General features: G+C 37.2%; 1 protein-coding gene across 4 annotated transcripts in view; it reads right to left on the bottom strand.

The window, feature by feature from the left end:
• Window positions 1-16,362, bottom strand: part of LOC139969972 (uncharacterized) — a 290,887-nt gene extending 274,525 nt beyond the window's left edge. For all 4 annotated transcript variants that reach the window (XM_071975457.1, XM_071975456.1, XM_071975455.1 and 1 more), the window contains exons 1-5: window positions 16,213-16,362; window positions 9,839-9,910; window positions 7,370-7,434; window positions 6,695-7,003; window positions 488-1,663 (exon numbers count right to left, since the gene is read on the bottom strand). In XM_071975457.1, coding sequence (XP_071831558.1) covers window positions 488-1,663; window positions 6,695-7,003; window positions 7,370-7,427 — 1,543 coding nt within the window. In that variant the 5' untranslated portion in view covers window positions 7,428-7,434; window positions 9,839-9,910; window positions 16,213-16,362. The remainder of the gene's footprint in view (window positions 1-487; window positions 1,664-6,694; window positions 7,004-7,369; window positions 7,435-9,838; window positions 9,911-16,212) is intronic.
• Window positions 16,363-22,202: the final 5,840 nt, after the last annotated feature.

A 22,202-nucleotide genomic window follows, 5' to 3' on the forward strand; every position in this document is an offset into this window, starting at 1 on the left:
GTGTTCTTTAATAGATACAAAAGTCAAATTATTCAATATGGTTGTACATTAACAACAATGTAAGAAATCGTGTCCATCCTAGATTACCCAGATGTGTACAACTTGCTTGTAAATCCAGTGTAGTTAGCTTTTTCCGACATTGCTTTGATCTTCCTGAGGGTATCTCTACCTTTAGGCGCTCTTGTCTTCAATACAACAAGCATACATACAGAAAGATCCAAACCCAAATCTTTGTTATGTTGAACTGGGTCAGTGACAAATGAGGACTTTATTTACTTACATTGAAAAGCGTGTTGCATAAATGTTAATTTACATATATACATAGCAGACACTGTGGGTTGGGGGTACGAGGAGCGTAAGCTGTTTACATATGCACATAAAAGGACATACGAACAATACTTCCATATCTTAGGTTTACTCATTATCTTACACATCAGAGATGAAAAACTGTGGTTATGCATCAATATTATCTGTACTGAAGACTTACCTTCACTAAGAATTGAAACCAGATGATGAGAGGCATACAATTCACATATGATTTTGTGCCATATTCGTGCTTCCGTCTTATATCGACACTGGGAAATGTCAAAAACCACTTCCTGTGCAAACATCCCAAGCCTTATATAGTTATCATAGAACTCTTGTCCAAGTTCTGAAACTAAATAGGTGTTCTCCCATGTCAGCTGCTGGTTCTTCCGTGTGAGGCCGTCGAAAGCAATACGGTACAGTTTAGCTAGTTCCTTTTCAAAAGCAGGCACCTCCGTATTAGCATCTTTCTTGATTTTCATATGGTTATGAACGCATGCGATCACATAAGTGAAAAATCTTGTTACTGTGCTAAATATCTCGATTTCTGGCCTCTCGTGTGCTATGTGAGCAACCATAGTGGAGAAGAGAGGGACCTGACAGAGATCTCTTAAGAAGGGGTTTCTCTGAAGCTGCTCTTCGATCCGATCTGCCAACTGGACATCATCAGCCACCGCTTTTAGGACATAGTTTCGACGTTCAGCCACCCCAAACCCTGTTAATCTGATTCGTTTTGTTTCGGGGTGTAAGTTAGGCGGGAGGTTCAATGTCCTGGTAAGTATGATGACAAGGATGTCTAGAAACATTTTCATCTCAATGATGGAGGAGATATGTGTTTTGGTGTTCTTGTCAGGATACTCGTCATAACTGTCAAATAACATGACAACAGACTTTTTGTTTACTTTGAGGATTTCCTTAATGCAAGAGTCGTCCATGTCCTCATCTTCGGGCACTATGGAATGCTTTATGGCAGTGTATATAGACTTTACACCTTCCAGTTGCCTCAACTGGAGAAATATAAGTATTTCCACATCTTTTAGAGGAGATTCAGGGTTGTTAGTACACCAGTCATAGACAAACTGTGATGCAAGTGTTGATTTTCCGAACCCAGGGTCAGCCTCGATGATCTTTCTATTTGACTTAGTTTTGGGGCTGCTCAGAATATCGTTGTAAGAATCTAACGATTCTAGCACATCGGGCTTTTGCATGAAATCACCCTCCTGAACAGAGCAGTAAATACCTCCCTGAACAAATATACTGTTAACCTTACACTTGTTCATGGAAGGAAATGGCTTAGCTGTTTCGTAGTGCTTTCGATAGGCTGTTTTTGCATACTTGATGAGATCGTTTTTCTTTCCTGAGATAAAAAAACAAAGAGTGTTTAGCACTTGAAAGGTTACATGCAGACATTGTGACCTTACTTCTGAATCAAACTTATCGAGTGGGTTTAAGTGAAACGGGAGTGCAGTATAAAACTCTCAATTGTGAAATTCAGTTTACATAAGGTTAAATATCAGTCACCAAGTATGTCTAGCGTATTTTGTAGCTACTTTTTATTGGTGACGTAACGTCAAATCATGTAATGGGTTACCAATTTTTATTATAAAAGCTACATATTTTTAAAACACTAATAGCAATAGATGCTTAACTGAACTTTTCTTTAACTATGTTGCACTCACCAAAATTCAAATTCTCATTATAGCGGAGACGAAGTCAAAGTATAGGGTGTCAACTATCATAATATATGCCTAATCATTGAGTTAATGTTAAATATCAAACCAAGATGTACTAATCTCTACCAATAGCGTTGAGCTTAAACAGAAACTCCATCCCCTCACTCAGGGGCGTCAATCCGATTTGAAACGTGGGGGGACGGAATCGATTCGAGTATTCCGGCAGTAAGTACTATCTAAGCGGAGCGCCACCATCGGTTGGCGCGCAGCGTACAAGAAAATTTTTCTTCTGGCAGACCCCTCAGATTGCAGGAAACGGCACTTCCCGTGCATTATGGCAGAAAGCAACACCCCTAAAATTGATAAAAATTTCCGGCAATTTTTTTATTTTGGGAAATATTCTCGAAGGAAGTGATCGCCATTTATTCCTAAGTTTACCAACTCCTCGTCTCCCAGAAGCGCCCAACATTTAAGATATCGAAACATTTTCGTGTTGGCTGATCCATGATCACCGCCCATCAAGGGCGGCGGAAGCACTTTTAATCTGGGGGGGGGGGCACCGACATCAAAGGGCACTTTGCAGCAATTCGATTGGACTGATGCAGCCTTATATATTTAGTACCCTTTACAACTCTTATTGTATTATCTTATTTGTACACACATCACTCCATCAACGCCCCCCCCCCCCTCTCAAGGAAAATATGCATACTAGCACTGCAATATCCAATGTGAAAATTGGGAAACAAGGAACAAGTTTTCTTTTGAGACAAAATGAGGCGAAATCATGCTAATTGCTAATGTAGGAATCTTCCGAATTAGAGTTTATTTCTTGTTAATATCTTAACAAATTTGTTTCATTCGAAATAGCTTTGAGTTTGACCCACAGAAATTCACTAAGAGTCAGAGGCGTAGCCAGGAGTTGCAAAGTTGTATGCACGACTATCTGAGCGGAGCGCCACCATCGGTTGGCGCAGAGCGTAGTAGAAAATTTTTGGTTTTACAAACCCCTCAGATGGCCGGAAAAAGGCCCTTCCCGAGTGTTCATTCTGGTTCCCTGGCCTCTTGCTAACTTGAGACACCTCAATTTTTATGTAGAAAATGGGCACATTTTTAACCTGGGGAAAGTGGGGGCACGTGCCCCCTGTGCCCCCCGGTTCCGCCGCCCTTGCCGCTCATGCCCGTGAGAAGTGGTGACTGGGTGAAGAAAAAGCCATGCCGTTTGAAAACATGGGCAGAAAAAGTGAAAGTAGCGAAACCTAAGGTAAAACGCGCGATAACGAAGTGATTATTTTCCAAGTTTATTGAGACTGTATCAAACGCGAGCTTAGGACAAACATATTCAAAGGTAATGGCATTACTAATCCCGATATGTCGTCTTTGAGGTGTGTGGAAAATCCGCAACGACCATCAAAGAGCAATTGAATATTTAGTCTACTTTTCGATTTCGAAAACACTTTTTTTTTTAATTATGACAAAATTTTATGACACCTTTGATTTTTTTTCGGGGGGGGGGGGCTGTGCCCCCGGGCCCCAATGGGCACGACGCCACTGACCCCAGGGCCTCAGATATAGGCCCATTGCAGGGGTGGGCAACCTTTTGAACGAATGGGCCAGATTTTAGGAGTGAAAGATTGACAGGGCCGCACCTAACCAACGGCCTGCTGCTGATTTCAAACCTTTGATTCCGAGGACGTTCAAGCAATAGGTGTGTGTGTACTTAATCTGTATTCACAAAACCATAATGTCAATACAGTCCTGTTGATAATTAATGGTGATAATAGACCAACCTGACAGCATCATCAGTGCAGATAAATTCTAAGCAGCTAGCTCGTTTTTGGCGATGATGCAAAATAGATTGATTTTTCTTTTTCTTGAGACATCTCACGGGCCACAAAAAAATCACTGGCGGGCCGCATGTGGCCCGCAGGTTGCCCACCTCTGGTCTATAGGAACGATGTCCCAAAATTTCCCCGGACATATAGGCGAAGGAAGCTATCCGCCGCGACTGCATGTGAGTTTCTCGACTTTCTGTCCTGGGAGTCATACCACAAAATGGTGCATTTCCTCATACGCCATTATTAATAATTTAAATAACTAACTAATAAGGCACAGCCCATATCCGAGTTCGTATAGCGAGCTTAGCGCAAATTTGGCGCCAGCATGTTAAACCAGGTTGCTAGGTCTACGAGAATAAATTTAAATGAAATTTGAAAACAAGGATAGCAAGACAAACAACTTGTATTATGTTTTCAGGACCTGACACATGCGCATGTATCGTCAGACTTAGAATAGGTCCCATGTGAGTGGTGGCTAAAGTGATGAAGGCATGAAAATAAATCAGTGGTTGTTCGTTGGAGTCCTCAAGCAAGTTACCTCGGTTGCTAGGTGGATTTGCATCTGGTTATCGGGTGAATTCTGGTCGGAGCGTACTATGTAACCACCATGTACTCAGGGACGTACCTAAGGCCTGATGATTGGGGAGGGGGGGGGGGGTGTAGTGGCTGAAAATCGGTTTTGAAGCCAGAAAATTCCAACTGCTGCTTTGTACCCCCCACCCTCCCGCTACTCGTGAACGATACGGTCAGTGTCAGTCAGAAAACCCAATCTTTCGCGACTGCACTTCCGTTACGAACTTGTTGCGATACATTTGTACCCACTGGCACTCATTTCAAAAACTTATTGGCCCCCCTCCCACCCCAACCAAATATTTTTGTGAAATTCGGGAAATATGCTGATAGCTTTTTGAATAATTTGCAATGTGTTTTTCAGTGGTTATACTGATATTATTATTACCCAACAATTATCACCATTACGGAAGGGTAATAAGACGGAAAATGATTGTATGCTATTTGCATGCGATGTAAAAACCGATGCATGCCTGTATGATATGCACATGACCATGTGTGATGCGCGCGTAGCGCGCGAACAATTTTGGTTATATTTTTCGGGCAAGTCGTTACAACCCCCCCCCCCCCCCCACAAAACAAATTGGGCTCCTACGCCTATGACGGTAGTTCTATTAGGCATTTTTTTGTAGTATTCAAAATCATAAGAAGTTTTGTACGGTGGAGTATAAGAATCGCGAGAAACAATTTCCCAAAGTGGCAAGGAAAACGTGGTAAATATGACCGGTTAAAGGTCAAGTTTGACCGAAATTTTTTAAAAATTTTACATGAAAAGGCCTAGATAAACTAAAGTGCGACAGTCGGAAATTCCGACTGTCGCACTCCAATTTTCCAAGTAGCGTCAGTTTTACCATGGCTTGGGGGTGAGACACACCCACACCCCCTCTAACGACGTCCCTGCGCGGTGAATATGGAACACGATCACATGGCCTCTGTTAAGTCATGGTGCTCCGTAGCCTTGTCTTCAAACGCCTCAAAGCACTAAAAGATCTCTCGGCTTCCGTCGAACTGGCGGAGGAGACGAGGAGCAACCGCAAGAGAGCTTCGACTTCACCAAACATAGCCCGTACCACTGGATTCATCAACTTGAATATTTGTCTATACCCTTCAACCGACGACGAATTTAACTGGCCTCGAAATAAAGGCAGACTAAGCTTAAGATTGTTGGAGAGCTCAGGGTACCAACTCACGAGATCTGGGTGGAATTCTCCATTCAGCAACATTGAGTGATATTCGAGGATATGAATCCTAAGATGTGTAAGCCGTAACCAAATAGAGCCACGACACTACTCTTTTTCCAAATGTGTGGGGGGGGGGACATTTGATATTTTTTCAACCATCCATCGAAATGTGGGGGGACGTGTCCCCCCGTCCCCCCCCCCCCCCCTGGATTGACGCCCATGCCCTCACTCTATAGAGCGTGGAGCTGCCAATGTAACTCAAGAGTTCATTGATTAGTGAAAGAACGTCACCAGCATGTGGTATTACTTCCATGTCGTGCATGCTCTCATGTTATGGTGAACGTGTTCTTTCACTGTCAATCAGTTAATTAGCATTGTTAACCCACTTGATAAAGAATTACAGTGTGAAATTCAAATTATCAAATATTATTGTCATATTCTATTTATTATCAAATTACTACAGTTATACCCATGAGTAGAAAACACATGTTAAGCGCATCGAATTGAAAAATGATACCATTATCGGTCTCACTAACTTTACTACACACCCTATATTGAACAATGTAACATACAATTACTTAATGTCCCAAAGCCGTTTGTAAATTGGAATAAGTTACAAGTATACGAATTTAAATGGAATATGTTTTATTTACCATTCGCTGCCGTCAGAGATTCAAGAGGAGAACACTTTCAGTTTCGATCCATTCAAAGAATATTAGTAACAAACTTGTTTTACATAAAATCAAACAACAACCATTGGATACGTTTTATGAGAACGAAAATGAGGCATTGGAATATTAATTTTTGGATATGTAGCATTATCTAAGAATTACAGTAAAATATCTCATTCAGATGTATTGTAGACGACTTAGACCTTAGGATCGAGAATAATAAATTTGAATTACTAAGATACTATACACCCAATCATCTTGTTTTATTATTACACGCAAACTATTTTATCTTCAATTGTTAAATGAACAATAATCATCCAGCTATATTTGATGAAACTTCACTTTAGCAAATCCTTCGAAAATTACCAATCGATGGAGGTAATGCGCATTCTTAAGACTGCTGCGAGTGCATACGAACATTCATGTATAGAGATATAGCCTACTTTAAGTTACAGTACCTTCTAATTGAGCCTTAGAATGATCTTCACTGGAACATAGTCTCCCTGTATGTTCCTCATACAGCTTTCTTGCACTCATCTCAATCCCAGAAAGACACATTTTCTTCAGCGCACACAGAAGTGTCATGATACTTGTTGGCTCTATTTGTCCTCTCTCTTCCATATAACGAATCATGAGAAGGCCTGCACTGGCTGCTGCATTGCTCAACTCTTCTATGACAACAGGCGGATATTCAAAGAACGTAGCAAGATCAAGAACAATTTTAACAGTCAGAACGGTAGCAAGTGCAACTTTAAAACTACCAAAACCTGTTGAAAATAACGAAAGAGGATAAAAGACACCTAACTATCACATGGAACACTCCTTCAGATATGAATGAATGTAGTAACAACGGATGCGTTAGTGGTATGAACATAAATACTTTAAACTTGTAAATCAAAATGTAATGACCTGTTAATCCCTTTCACTTTCAAAAGATTTACATATGATATTATGTTGCCAATATATATTGATATCCGCATTAAATTCGCCAATGTTACGTGTTTTTATAAAAGTAAAGTAAATATGGCTTCTCAACTATATTAGTAAAAGCAACAGTGTACCGTGGATTGTAGATAAAACCATCTAACACAAATAAGACAACATAATTGCGAATTGTTTAGCTTTCAACTTACCGTTTACTGCCTTCTTCACATCTGGTTTGATGTCCACGGGATTAACATTGGCAGCCATCTTAGGTCTGTAATTTTACATTCAAAATATGCATTAATTTGACTGGAAATTCTATGTAAAGGCATTAACTGGATTACTCAGGATATAAAGGGGTGTCCAGAATATTTAAACTTGGAATGGTTAATGCTAAATTTTTGTGGCTGATTGTCTCTCTCTTGTTATCGATGTTGCAAACTTTATAATTGCTCTACGTGATGTGTATGAATCTAACGTTTATTGTATATAACTTGTTCAGTCCTATCCATACATCCTATCGAGCCATCCTATCCATCATATTCATCCATCCTTTCGACCCATCCTTTTCTTCAATCATATTCATCAATCCTGTCCTACCATCCATACTATCCATCCAGCATATCCATCAATCCTATCCATCCATCCTACCCATCCATCATATCCATCTATCCTATTCATCCATCCTACCCATCCGTCCAATCAATCAATTCATCCTATCCATCCATCCTATCCGCCCATCCTATCCATCCATCCATCTAATCCATCCTATTCAATCCATCTAACCTATCCATCCATACTATCCATCCATCCATAAAGTCCATCAATCCAATATTATCCATCCTATCCATCCATCTTATCCATCCATCCTATCCATCCATACTATCCATCCATAATATCAATCCATCCTATTCATCCATTTTATCCATCCTATTCATCCATCCTATCCATACATTCATCCATCCAATCCATCTATCATATCCATTCATCCTATCCATCCATCCAATACATCCATTCATCTTATCCATCCTATCCATCCAACCTATCCGTCTATCTATCCATCATTTTCCATACATCCTATCCAACCATCTAATCCATCCATCCTATCCATAGTATTCATACTTTTCATCCATCCTACCCATCCATCCAATCCATCCATTAATCATCCATGCATCACATCCATCCTTTCTATCCATCTATCCTATCCATCCAATCCATCCATCCAATCCATTCTTCTATCCATCCTATCCACCCTATCCATCCATCCATCCATTATATCAATCCATTCATCCACCCCATCCATCCATCAATCCTTTCCATCCATCCATCATATCCATCCATCCATAATATCCATCCATCATATTCATCCTATCAATCCTATAAATCCATAATATCGATCTATTGTATCCATCCTATTTATCCATCCTATCCATCAATCATATCCATCCATCCTATCACTCCATCATATCCAACTTATCCATCCTATCCATCCATCTTACCTATCCATCCTATTCATCCATACTATCCATTTATCCTTCCCATCCTATACATCCATCCTATCCATCCATTATATCAATCTATACTATCCATTATATCAATCCATCTTATCTATCGATCCATCCTATCCATCCAACCTACCCATCATATCAATCCATCCAATCCATCCATTCATCTTATCCATGATTCTTATCCATCCATCATATTCATCCATACTATTCATCCATCATATCCATCCTATCGATCCATTCTATCCATCAATCATATCCATCCGTTCTATCCTACCATCCATACTATCAATGATTCTTATGCATTCATCCAATTCATCCATACTATTCATCCATTCATATCCATCCATCCTACTCATCCATCCAATCCATCCTACCCATCCATTCATCCTATCCGTGCTTCTTATCTATCCATCACATTCATACTATCCATCCATACTATCGATTCATTCTTTCCATCAATCATATTCATTCATCCTATCCTACAATCCATACTATTCACGCATCATATCAATCCATCATATCCATCCATCCTATCCATCCATCCTATCAATCAATCCAATCCATCCATTCATCCTATCCATCAATTCCATCATATCCATCAATTCCATCCTATCCATCCATCTATCATATCCTCTCTACCCTATCCATCCATCCATTTATCCATCCATCCCATCCATCCATCCTATCCATCAATCATATCCATCCATCCTATCCTGCCATCCATACTACCTTCCATCCTATCCATACATTCTATCCATCCATCATATCCAGCTTATCCGTCCATTCTATCCATCCATCATATCCATCCTATCCATCCATCCTATCCAACCATATTCTTCTTATAATCTTCTTTTTTCTGCTAATAATAATTATTTTTAGATAATATTATTAATTTGGTGTATTCTCCATTTTCTTTTTAACACTTCCTTTCCGACATGGATTTTCGTGGAAAGCCAACGCATTTTGCGTTGCTGGAAAGATAAATGAATACAGGTGTGGAGAAAGTTGGCTGCTAATTGAAAGTATTTAAAAGCAGAATCCAGTAGATGTGGGCAAAAACCACACCATAAGACACATAACAGAACTACATAGCAGAAAAGACAACGTTTCCATATGTGTGGTTAGTTTACTAAATACATTTTCTACTAAAGCATTAACTGCTTCACTTACCAGTTAGATATTTCTGCCAAATACTTTCAATAAGTCTGGGGTGATCAACACTTCTCGCATAACCGATAGAATCTGTAAACCGATAGAAAAATTGAAATGATTTAATAAAGAAAGTGGCGTAAACCTACGTTGGTGAAAACCAAACCAAGTTCTTATGGTATTTACCAATATTGAATAATTAGTAAGGTAATAAGTTTCTACTTAATGCGAATCAAAGGGAGGAGGGAGGAGGGAGGAGGGAGGAGTGAAGTAAGGAAGGAAGTAAGGGAGGGAGTTTTTTTTAAATTGTTATTGGGGATAAACGATTTGTACATTTATAGTAAAAGGATAATTGCCGTAACGACATCACTAATTTTGCTCAAGTTGACACATATCAGCATAAAATATCACCAAATATTGACAATGTATCTCCACTAATCAAAATGCTATTATGTGGCTTTAAGCTATATATGCAAACAATTCACAACAGTTGTGTTTGGCAATACACTTTATCCTCCGGAATAGAGGAATAGTCTTACGTAAATGCTGCAATGAGGCAGATCTCTCCAGAGCGAACACCACGGCAGGAATTTGTCGCAACAGCAATACCCTTTCTGTATTTGATATAAGTATATTATTCGAGGAAGAATGGCTGCCATAATATCAAGCTCAGGGAAGATGCATCTGCATCTTCATTTGTCATATAACTCTCGCTCAATATTGTTCTCCACCAAACGTGAAACGTCTCAATTTGTTGTGCATATTTACAAGTGATATCAGGTTTTTTTTCAGCAGAACCATTTTACTATCATCCTTAATTTCAAATTTCCGTTTAAGTTTTTACGGTTGTCACACAGTGTGAAACACAATTTGATTTGCACCTAGTTTCTCCTTTCTATAGTTGTAAATAACATTACATTGTATACATACAGCCTTAGCCTATAGGTTACTATGGTAGGCTACTTTCGAGATACACTTCCTTATTCAGCAACGATTTCTCTAGTGCGCAATCACGGAACTCGGGTGAAACTGACGGACGTATAAGTACGGGTATGTAGCTACAGTGTTAGATCACGTACTTATTTCATATACATACGCTAAATGCTACACGAGATTGTACAAAGCTTATGCACTAAGATTTCAGGCACACAAATGCATAGTGATTTTGACAAGAACCCGTACTAAGTGGAATTTAGTAGTATTCGACTTTCATATTACAATGGGCTTTACTTCCTCAGATTATGTTCTATTTAATATTTTATATAATTTATTGATTTTCAAGACAGTTTTGAAGTGTCCATAGCCACTATAAATACGACGTTCTATCTTCATTATTTGCTCCCTCTCAGCAGTAAAATTACAAGATAGTCCCCTCCCTGCCGTTCTCCTTGAAAAAAGGTCAAACAAAGAGTGACACAAGGAAACCTACTTGACATATAGTTCCAAACACCAACAAAAGGTAACTTTTAATATATCTATAAACAAAATTACACCCAATCAAAATTTGGATCGCAAATAGCTACTCTTTGCCCCAAACATTGCTTATAATTGATATAGGCATACAAGTTACGGCAGTGACGTAGTGTGAAAAATATCAATGTGTCTGAGTAGTGAGGGACAAGCGTTAATGTTAACAGATCTATCGCTATATTATTACTCTGCAATAAAACCAAATGAGTTGTAGCCTGCTAGACTGGTCTGTAACGACAGAGAGATAAATAAAGTATTGCTATAACTAGCCTAATTCTATGACCTACATGTTGGCAAATCATTTTGTATACACAACGTTGCGCTAATAGGAACGAGCTGATATAGAATTATAACTGGGCCCATACAAGAAATCAAAAGTAACTTTAGTAATTTTGTATACGTACACTTCAATTCGCCTGTTCCAATCTTCTCATAAAATAAAGTAAACAACGGCTCTGTGGTGTACAATAACCACTATGGATTTCTGCACACAGCTTCATCGTTGAAGTAAGTGTTTTTCAGAGTGTGTGTCATAATGCAGCACATATATATGTAGTTTAGTGAAGAGCGCAAACCCGGAAAAGATATTGTCCTTAAACACGCGATATATATATATATATATATATATATATATATATATATATATATATATATATATATATATATATATATATATATATATATATATATATATATACATATAACATACACAATATCATCATAATGTGAGGTCAATAGTGTCTACCATGCGCTGGCGGTTGAACTGGCGGAAGGATGCAAAGACTATTAATCCAAACATTGCTGTTAGATATTTATTAGAAATACTCCTAGCACGGTCATTTCCTTGCCGGGAAAATCCAAACAATATCTAAACTGATTGAATTCGGTTTCATTTTCTATTTTACCCGCTGTAAGTTTAACAATGTGTTGGAAGGATGGAAAACATATCAAAACAAAACAAAAATGGAGTAGAGCTGAAGAGGCCACTCGTATCTTTTCGTGCAAATCGAATTAACAGAAATGGTAGCAAACATAAAGCAAAGCAATACAAAATGAGGAATAGAAAAGATAGGAGTATATTAATAAATATAAAACAAACGAAAGAATACTTGACAAAGGAAAAGGAAAGACATGCTGTTTATATATGTAACCAATTATAGCAATCCTAATATGCTACATTAGAAGTTGCTATATTTTGTTCCCCTTTATCAAGTGTAGTAATCCTAATATGCTACAATAGTATTTATCTATAGTTTTGTTCCCCTGTTTCAAGTGTAGCAATCCTAATATGCTACATTAGTGTTTACTATAGTGTTGTCTCCCTGTACCAAGTGTAGCAACCCCAACATGGTACATTAGTATTTACTATAGTTTTGTTACCCAATATCACGTGCAACAATCCTAAAATGTTACATTAGTATTTGCTATAGTGCTGTTCCCCTGTATCAAGTGTAGCAATCCCAATATTCTACATTAGTGGTAGCTACAGTTTTGTTCCCCTGTATCAAGTGTAGCAATGCACATATTCTACATTAGTGGTAGCTATAGTTTTGTTCCCCCGTATCAACCCCAACATGCTACATTAGTAGTTGCTATAGTTTTGTTACCCAATATCACGCGCAGCTCTCCTAATATGCGACATTAGTATTTGCTACAGTGTTGTCTCCCTGTATCAAGTGTAGCAATCCCAATATTCTACATTAGTGGTAGCTATATGTTTTTTTTTCTCCCCTGTACCAAGTGTAGCAACCCTAATATGCTGCAGTATTGAAAGTACTTTAGCTTGTTGACGGTATAACATGCACCCACAATTAGATATATGTATTACTATGCATTATGATGCTGTCGAGCACTACTCCCTGTTTACTTTTATTCACTCATATGTGTTAATTGGATGATACTAAGTGTTCCCTATTCGACCTTTTATCCCATGCATGATGCAAAGTTACACTTTTACTAGTAGCAATTGGGACAGCACTAACCACACTTTCCGTGAAATTCGAGTTTGCTAGAGTTGTAGCCATATGACAATATACGTATCGACATAGGTGTAGGAATTTGGGGGCGGGGCTGCAGCCCATAGGAACAACACAAAATGAAATCTTAGAAAAGAGCAAAGTAAGTTAATGTCTACAACGGGGTTCGAAACAGACCTCTGATCCGAATCCAGCTATCGCTATAAATGTCTTTACTCTTTCCATTGTTTAAAATGCCCAGCCATTTTCCGTTATTTGTTTAATTTTTTAAATATTGAATCTTGTCAGCAAGAGTTTGATTAATATTAGAGATTTAATCATTGATATACTTTGCAACCTCAAGGTCATTTTCAATTCCATTATCATTATATGTAAAAGCTTATAATTATTAACCCGGGCAGAATCCTTTCGTTTTGCCAATGATTTCCTTAATAACATTCCAAGTTTTCCTGAGGTCAGTCATTTATTCACAGAAAATATTCGTAAAGTTAGATTTCTTTGCTGCGCGAATACTGGTTGCCAACTTGTATTAAAATGGTGTATTTAAGCTTGTTTGAAGGAGTGCAGCTGTAAAGATATGCTTTGTAGTTACAGAACGAACAATATCAGAAGTAATCCATGGAACGACTTTCTGAGATCTCTTAATTGTGTGACCTGTAAGTGAATAATGTTTACTACAGAAAGAATTAACATATGGTACATAAATTACACTCCATGTCCTCTAACTGTAAGTGCCAATATTCTTCATAGGCCTACATAGCTTACATTATACAGACACCTGATGTCCTCTAATGTTCAAGAATACATACATTATAATACCAGTATCTGTCCTCTAACTGTATGTGTCAGTATACTAAATAGGCCTCGTAACTTACATTATAGAGACAACTGATGTCCTCTAATGTTCAAGAATACATACACTAAAATACCAGTGTCTGTCCTCTAACTGTATGTGCCATATGCTACATTAATTGCACTACATGTCATCTAACTCTTAGTGCCAGTATACTTCATAGGCCTAAATAACTTATATGATACAGACACCTGATGTCCTCTAATGTTCAAGAATACATATATTATAATACCAGTTTCTGTCCTCTAACTGTATGTGTCAGTTTACTTAATAGACCTACATAACTTACATTATAGAGACATCTGATGTCCTCTAGTGTTGAAGAATGCATACATGATAATACCAGTATCTGTCCTCTTACTGTATGTGCCATATGCTACATTAATTGCACTACCTGTCTTCTAACTCTTAGTCCCAGTATACTTCATAGGCCTACATAACTTATATGATACAGACACCTGATGTCCTCTAATGTTCAAGAATACATATGTTATAATACCAGTTTCTGTCCTCTAACTGTATGTACCAGTATACTAAATAGGCCAACAAAACTTACATTAAACAGACACCTGATGTCCTCTAATGTTAAAGAATACATACATTATAACACCAGTATCTGTCCTCTAACTGTATGTACCATATGCTACATAAATTACACTTCCTGCCCTCTAACTCTTAGTGCCAGTATACTTCATAGGCCTACATAATTTACTATATGTGTATCCTTGCACCGTAGGTACCACGTCTACTCATAATTTACAATGTCAAAGTATTTACAATAATATATATATACTTAAAACTGCAGTTTGTGTTGAAAATCTGCTTATTTAACACTAACTGGTAAGGACGTACAATAAAAAGAAGCTTAATAACCCTTACTAAAATTTGCCAAATAAACTAGGATATTGGATATAAGAGCGTTTAGTTTATGGAAAAACCAAGCTCGTGAACTAGTTGGAATATTCATGTACCATGTCTGTTTCGGACCTGAACACTGATTGGTTACGAAATATGAATGTGAACGATTCTAGTATAATAACAAAGCCGAAACTTGTTTGTGAAATTTCCGGAATCTACACTATTTAATGGAGAGTTCATAGTTCCTATGATTCATAACCAGTGATGTCGTCAGGAGCTTTATCTCAGGGGGCACTGCTGGGGCACCAATGTCTACTAGAGAAGGGCAACACATTTAATCACCAATAGAGAAGGTGCATGGTGTTTTAATGCTTTAATGGTGGGACTCGGGGGGGGGGGGGTGATTTTAATTTTGTACGGAGAAGTGCCCATGCAGCCTGTACTATTGCCTCTAAATGTATGTACCTTAATACAAATTTACCTGTCCAGCATATGTTGTTATAGGAACAAGACGAGTGTCTTCAGCAGATGTGGGACAATACCAAATACAGGACGGACAGCAAAAAATGTCAGGTACATACTGAGTCTGATACTACAGACATATTTGGTCATCGGATGAAAATAATCCTTTACAACACTACGAGTTACACTAAACGTGTGTCAAACACGTAACCGACTGCACTAACGTTCAACTCTTAATTAAAATATACGTATTACTTCTCTAATTACATTACAATGTCACATAGTCACGGGTTTTATGTACAATGCAATATATTACAAGCACAAAAAGGCCCCATGCAGCAGTTTTTGTTGTTTAACTGTAACTTAATAAGGTAACATATGTTGTAATATTGCAGTTGTAATTAAACAAATTAATGAAATGAAGTGTTATTCATAGTACAATACAGTTACTTTACAATATTGTACAGTTTCATATCAGTTTCAGCTTGTATCACGATATAAATGTTATAAAACACATGTAACTATATCATGTATTCATTTCACTATATGGAACAAACTACGTCACGGTCATTTGACATCATTATAGTTGATTTGAAATCAAACAGCTCCTCTTGTAATGTACAACATACACTGAACATACGAAGCAAACCTACGTTAACGGTAGAAACTAACGTTACCTCGCTCTGTAGTCTAATACTGTGATTTATTTTTATTTTTTGGTATACAAATTGGCTAGAAATGGAATTTGTTCTCCTTGATGGTCAATTTAATCTTACCTCTACTCTAATTTTCTCTCCTGGAACTATTTCGTTAACTTTCCAGACTCTAAAATTTGACATTAAAAATGCCGGAACGGTTCATCATGTTTATCCCTGTTACGATGTGATACAATGTAATCCACATACACACACAATATGGAATGAAACAACATGTCTTCATTACTTCCTGTTGAATCATTAGTTTCCTGTTTCGAGAAGTTTCCATTTCTAAATAAATGAATAAATATATATATATATATATATATATATATATATATATATATATATATATATATATATATATATGTGTGTGTGTTTGTGTGTGTATATATATATATGTGTATATATATATGTATATATATATATATATATATATATATATATATATATATATATATGTATATATATATATACGGTATATATATATATACGGTATATATATATATATATAAACTTATAAGTCAATACACACTGACTGATCTAGTGTATAACCTTTTGTGGGCTCAATGGATACGCCATTGTGTGCAATACAGTGTCTAGCTTGAAACAACAACATGGGATGTTCACATCGATTCCTGAGTATATTTAATTACCTTTATTCATCCGGTATCCCAATATAATCACTATTAGTTTCGATAACAGAAATCGGACAATCCCGACCATCTTGAGATCAGTTTTGAATAAGCAAACGAGTAGCTAACAGACTGTATATCACAATTTTATAACTTGATAATCGACAATCAAAGACGTGGACTTGAACAAGCATGCAGTAGTGATTAGAAGTTAGAAAGTTGTGTATGTACTATGATATAGGTATGGTATGATATGGAAGGCTAGACTTAACGAGGATAACATTAAAGATGATTAAAGCCCTTGGTAATGACTGGAAAGTTCTACACTGCCAGCGTCTAAATCTGAATATTTTCTTTGTGGAGGATTTTAAGTCGACCCGTAATGATATATCGAGATGATTTACCTCCAAACTCTCTGTATTCGTAGTTACTTTACACAAAGCTGAATAAACGATATAAATGCCTTTCTACGAACTGAATTCGTAACATGTTGTGTTAGGTCCCTCTTTATGATGATCAAGTATATTTTGTTGCAAGTGTACATCAGTAAAGCGATAAAATAGCTTTACAATAATGTAGCCTGGAGTCTTCTTCATAACTGACCTCTAGTCTTACTAAAATTTACGTGATAGGAATAGCTGTGGTAGTAACTTACAAGTCGACAATTCAACACAATGAAAGTAATATAGCAACCAAAAAACTTAGTAAACGTACATCCATTAATAAATTGAGCTCATTGGTACAATCGTAGAATCCCCGGATCTATCAACAATTGTAGCAAATGTGTTGATTCTGTGGGTTCGTTGCTTTAAAAAAATTCAAATTTTGGTACCATTTACGATTTGTGCAAACATTTTAAGGATATATCATTTAAATATATCATTTAAATATATCATTTAAAGGTGGGCGCTTAAACCCAGTCTTGCAATTACGTGCTGTCGAAGTTTCCAAACGTACTGAAAGTTTGCTTTGCCTTTACGACTAATACTCACAGTGTGATATACATTTTTTCAACGGTTCAGGATTCATGTTTGCCTGCAACTAAGGACGTCGATGGGTTTATATTTCAACGCAGACGATCATTTTCTATAACAAAAATATCTAGATCTCTTGATATCAAATTAAATATAAAAATCACATCAGTTAAACAGACAACAATTTAACAGATGAAGCAAACATAATTTTATGGTAACTTATCCAAATGCAAAATCTGAAATTAACATCTTGTCGCTATTATAACGCAAGTGAGCATTTCATTGTGTAACCCGTGATGTTATTTGATAAACGTAATGGAACTGTACTTAATAGTTACTTTCATTTTGAGGTCAATCTGAACGCTTCCCTTCTTACCTTATCACATTGTTGAGGTACTCTCGATAAGGAAGTAATTTAGCTACGTAAGTGCTGTCTGAGCGCGATTTCAAAGAAAAGGCGGATATTTAAGGTCAATCGATATAAAGGTTACATTCGTAGTCATAAACAGATTGTGCGCTTGAATCCAGCTAATTCACTTTTATTTTGCATCGACCAAATATTACGTTATGTTCTGCGTATATAATAAGCCGTGTGAATCATAGCAGTATTACCATTCTCGGATGTACACTAAATATGCTGGGCCTATGTGCATATTACCATGGTTTTTATGCAATTTTTATTCTTTACCTTTTACCTAATTCTCTATCTGCGAAATTGGGTGGCCAAAATAAAAATCACTTCCATGGGAACATTGCCTTGAAAAAGAATTTGACCCAAGCAGCAGCGCAAAAAACGCCACTGTCTCTGTATTGTCAAATGTGGAAACGGGTTGGCAATTTAATTAAACGGTCTCCGCGGCACTCAAAGGCGGAGGCAACGTTCAGTTTATGTTCACATGGTTATCCCTGATCCCTGGAGTGTGTTCCGAAATGATTCACACGTGAGTGACGTGTATGGTAGAATGAATATCACAGTATTTAGAAACAATTTGCATTTTGACTGAAACTTACAACATGTTTTGTTACGCCTACGCGACCAATCGCGATGTGTTTCTTGGGTTAGGTACATTCAACACATAACAGCCTAGTAGTCTATATACGTGTGTGTTTCCGTAGTGGGCTCATAGGCCCGAGGTGACCAGACATCCCCGATTTTCGGGGACAGTCCCCGATAACAGTGTGTTGTCCCCGATGAACAAGTGTCCCCGAAAATGTCCCCGATTCGTCAAAATGTTCAGGAATTTCGAAAATATCCCACATTACTAGTAAAATAATTGTAAAAACAAAATTTAGTCAAGTGTGCAGTCGCAGAACGGAACTTATAACCAGTATTTCAGGTGAGCCAGTGTAAAGTGGAAACACTGTTAAAAAGATCGATCTAGCCTAGCACTATTTGGACCGTATAAATGGCAACTACGGCGACACAATGACACTTATAGTGTGAGCATGAGCAAATCACAAGCTCTCAAAGAACCACGTAAAGTAAGTGGATTTCATTTAAGAAAAAGCTACATTTTTGAAAATACAATTGATTTAAAAAGTGCTTCAAAGTATCACCATTTTACATCTAAGCACCTTAGGCACTTGAAACTTTTCTAAAGGGGAGGGGGACAGCCCCTCCCCTTAGCCCCTCCCCCATATCAGTCACGCAATAAATGTCTCCGATTTCAGTCACGAAAATATGGTCACCTTAGCTGAGGCTGAGTCTGTAATAAGTTCGCAGACAGTCATCAGAATAGGCGAATTAACATTCGCTAGACTGTTTGAGTGAGCCCTAGAAAGTGCAAAAGAAGGGCCCGCAGGGGGAATGATAACATCTTTTGTTGAATGGGGGGGGGGGTTACACTCCCAGGCAAGTCAGATATCATGCTGATCATCTCTGAATACTGACAGAAAGAGCATAGTCTATTCAGATTTTTAAAGAGAATTATCGATGACTTTTTCAGTGATCAGTTTTATCGTTAATAATACCTATGTGGAAATAACATAAAACGTCAGCTAACTAGAGTGACCATCTGTACCCTACATTGCTGACACAATACCCAATTTGCCACAGTTTGTCATGCAAACTGTTTGGTATGTATTTTGTACTAGCTTAGTCTGCCCCACCAATCAGACCCTTCGCCTCCCCCCCTTTGCCCCCCCCCCCGGATGGAAAAGTCTGGCTACGCCACTGTTGTGGGGGTATGACGTGCTTACCGAGAGTGACAACTATTATTGCTCGATACAGGTGGCAGTTGCCAACAGTGGAATTAAAACCTTTACCGGTTTCGAACCTCTTGCCTTAGAAGCGTAGCTTTACCTACAAACCTGTAGGCGGTGTATTGAACCTGGTATCCAGTACTCATTAGTTCTCTGACGGTTGGTTCCAACATGGCCTACGGATTACTATTGTCAGATTGAGTTAACATTTTTTTATTGATAATTGAATGGATGCTAACAACCCTTTTGTTTTATTTCTCTGTTTCTCCAATAATTAACAAAACACTACTTTTACTGAAATATTGTAAGTCAAGCAGCGTCCACAGTGCATCCTATTTGCTTATCGTAGCTATATTTATTGCAAGTGGAACGGTCTGAATAACATTTGCAATTCCAAGAACGCATACATACGATTAAGAAAATAAAATTGGTACACTTTTGTTTTACAATACTATAGATGCACTCCACGATAATGCTAAACATTTTAACTGAATCTTTGTATTTGCAAACACTGTGCCAGGCGATGACTATGGTCTTTTTCTTTTCCCAAATGATTTGAATAATAATGACAAAACTACTATACTAACATATAATGGTGAATTCCAGTAACATAATTAGATGCACGTTCCAACTTGCATACGTGGCCAACCGTGTATTTTTCTTTTCTTTTCTGGGGACCTATTATTTGAAGGATAACCGTTGACGTAATTTCAGTATCTGCTCATCTGTCCAAGTCCATCATATCACAATTTCTTCATTAAAGGATTAGATGGTAAAGATGAATGTTTTTCTTCTTATTTGGGGGTCAAACTAAAAGATCTTCGTAGCCGGGAAAGAAAAATGATTATGACGATTAGAAACTTTTCCCAAATTAATCAGGGATAATTATTTTTTTGTCGGAAATATAAATAGTTGTAATTATATATAAGAATTTAAAAGATGAAATCAGTCCATAACTTCAATAAAAAAATAATAATATGGCGTGAAACAATTTGTTTATTTATTTGGATATAGAAAAGCATAATACTATAAAAACAAAATGTTTAATATTGTTATTAACATCTGCGTATCGTTCATGATGTATATGATTGATACTATATCATCGTTAGTAGTTTAGACTGATAGATTGTGACGATTAAATATTTAACGGTTGTCATATTTCAGACATTTACCTTGTTTGACTCTGTATGACTAGTTCACACTACCACAGACCCTACACATCTAATATAGACAAGTAGTCATATTTATTTAATCAGCTGAATGTATCTAATGTATACTTTCTTTAATTTATATCACGTGACTACTTGACTCTATATCATCGTTAGTAATTTAGACTGAGAGTTTGTGACGATTAAATAGTTAACGTTTGTCATATATCATATATTTACGTTGTTTGACTCTGTATGACTATTTCACACTACCACAGATCCTACACATGTAATATTAATATACAGGTAGTCATATTCATATAATCAGCTGAATGTATCTATTGTATACTTTCTAATGATTAATTGATATCGCGTGACTACTTAACTCCCTACTACCTTCCTATACCCCCACCAATGACAACACTATCTGAATGCCGTCTACCATTTAATACATTTTCTTTCTTTAACATTCTATTTTTTTTAAAACTATTTCACACCTCCCTTACCTCCCACCCCCCTCCCCAAAAAAACAAATAACATGTATAATATAAACAGGCAAGTAGTCATATTTAAGTAATAACCTATTCATATCAATGGCTCTTTCTTCAATTGTCACTGAATGAAGTACTTCACCCTACAACTCTCTCCTGATACCACCAACTCTACCCCTCTCTTCTAAGAGTTTATATATTTGACATCATTTTTTGAATTTTCTCTTTAAATAACACCCGTCCCGACAACATGTTCTTATTTTTCACATTACTTTTTGAAACAAATGTATAGGCAATTACAAGAAAAATACACTTTACTGAAGAAAAAAAAAAAAAAAAACCTAAGTATTTCAACGAATTTTCAACGATATAATATGACTCCAACAAGGCAAACATTACTATAATGTCCATTTGGATGCCAACAAAATCAGTAAGTCATTGCATCGCCGTGTGTTTAAGTAGTGAAGCCTTGAAAATAATGAGGGCGCTTTGCGTTATACTGCAAAAAGCCAGATCATTTGTACGTTTGCATATACATACATTGTGCATTCGACTTTGAAATTGAATTTGATTTTACCCGTTTTTGTGAAAGAGTAGGTGTACTTTGCAAAACAGAGCCAT

Source organism: Apostichopus japonicus, chromosome 7, assembly GCF_037975245.1.
Source record: "Apostichopus japonicus isolate 1M-3 chromosome 7, ASM3797524v1, whole genome shotgun sequence".
Taxonomy (NCBI): Eukaryota; Metazoa; Echinodermata; class Holothuroidea; order Aspidochirotida; family Stichopodidae; genus Apostichopus; species Apostichopus japonicus.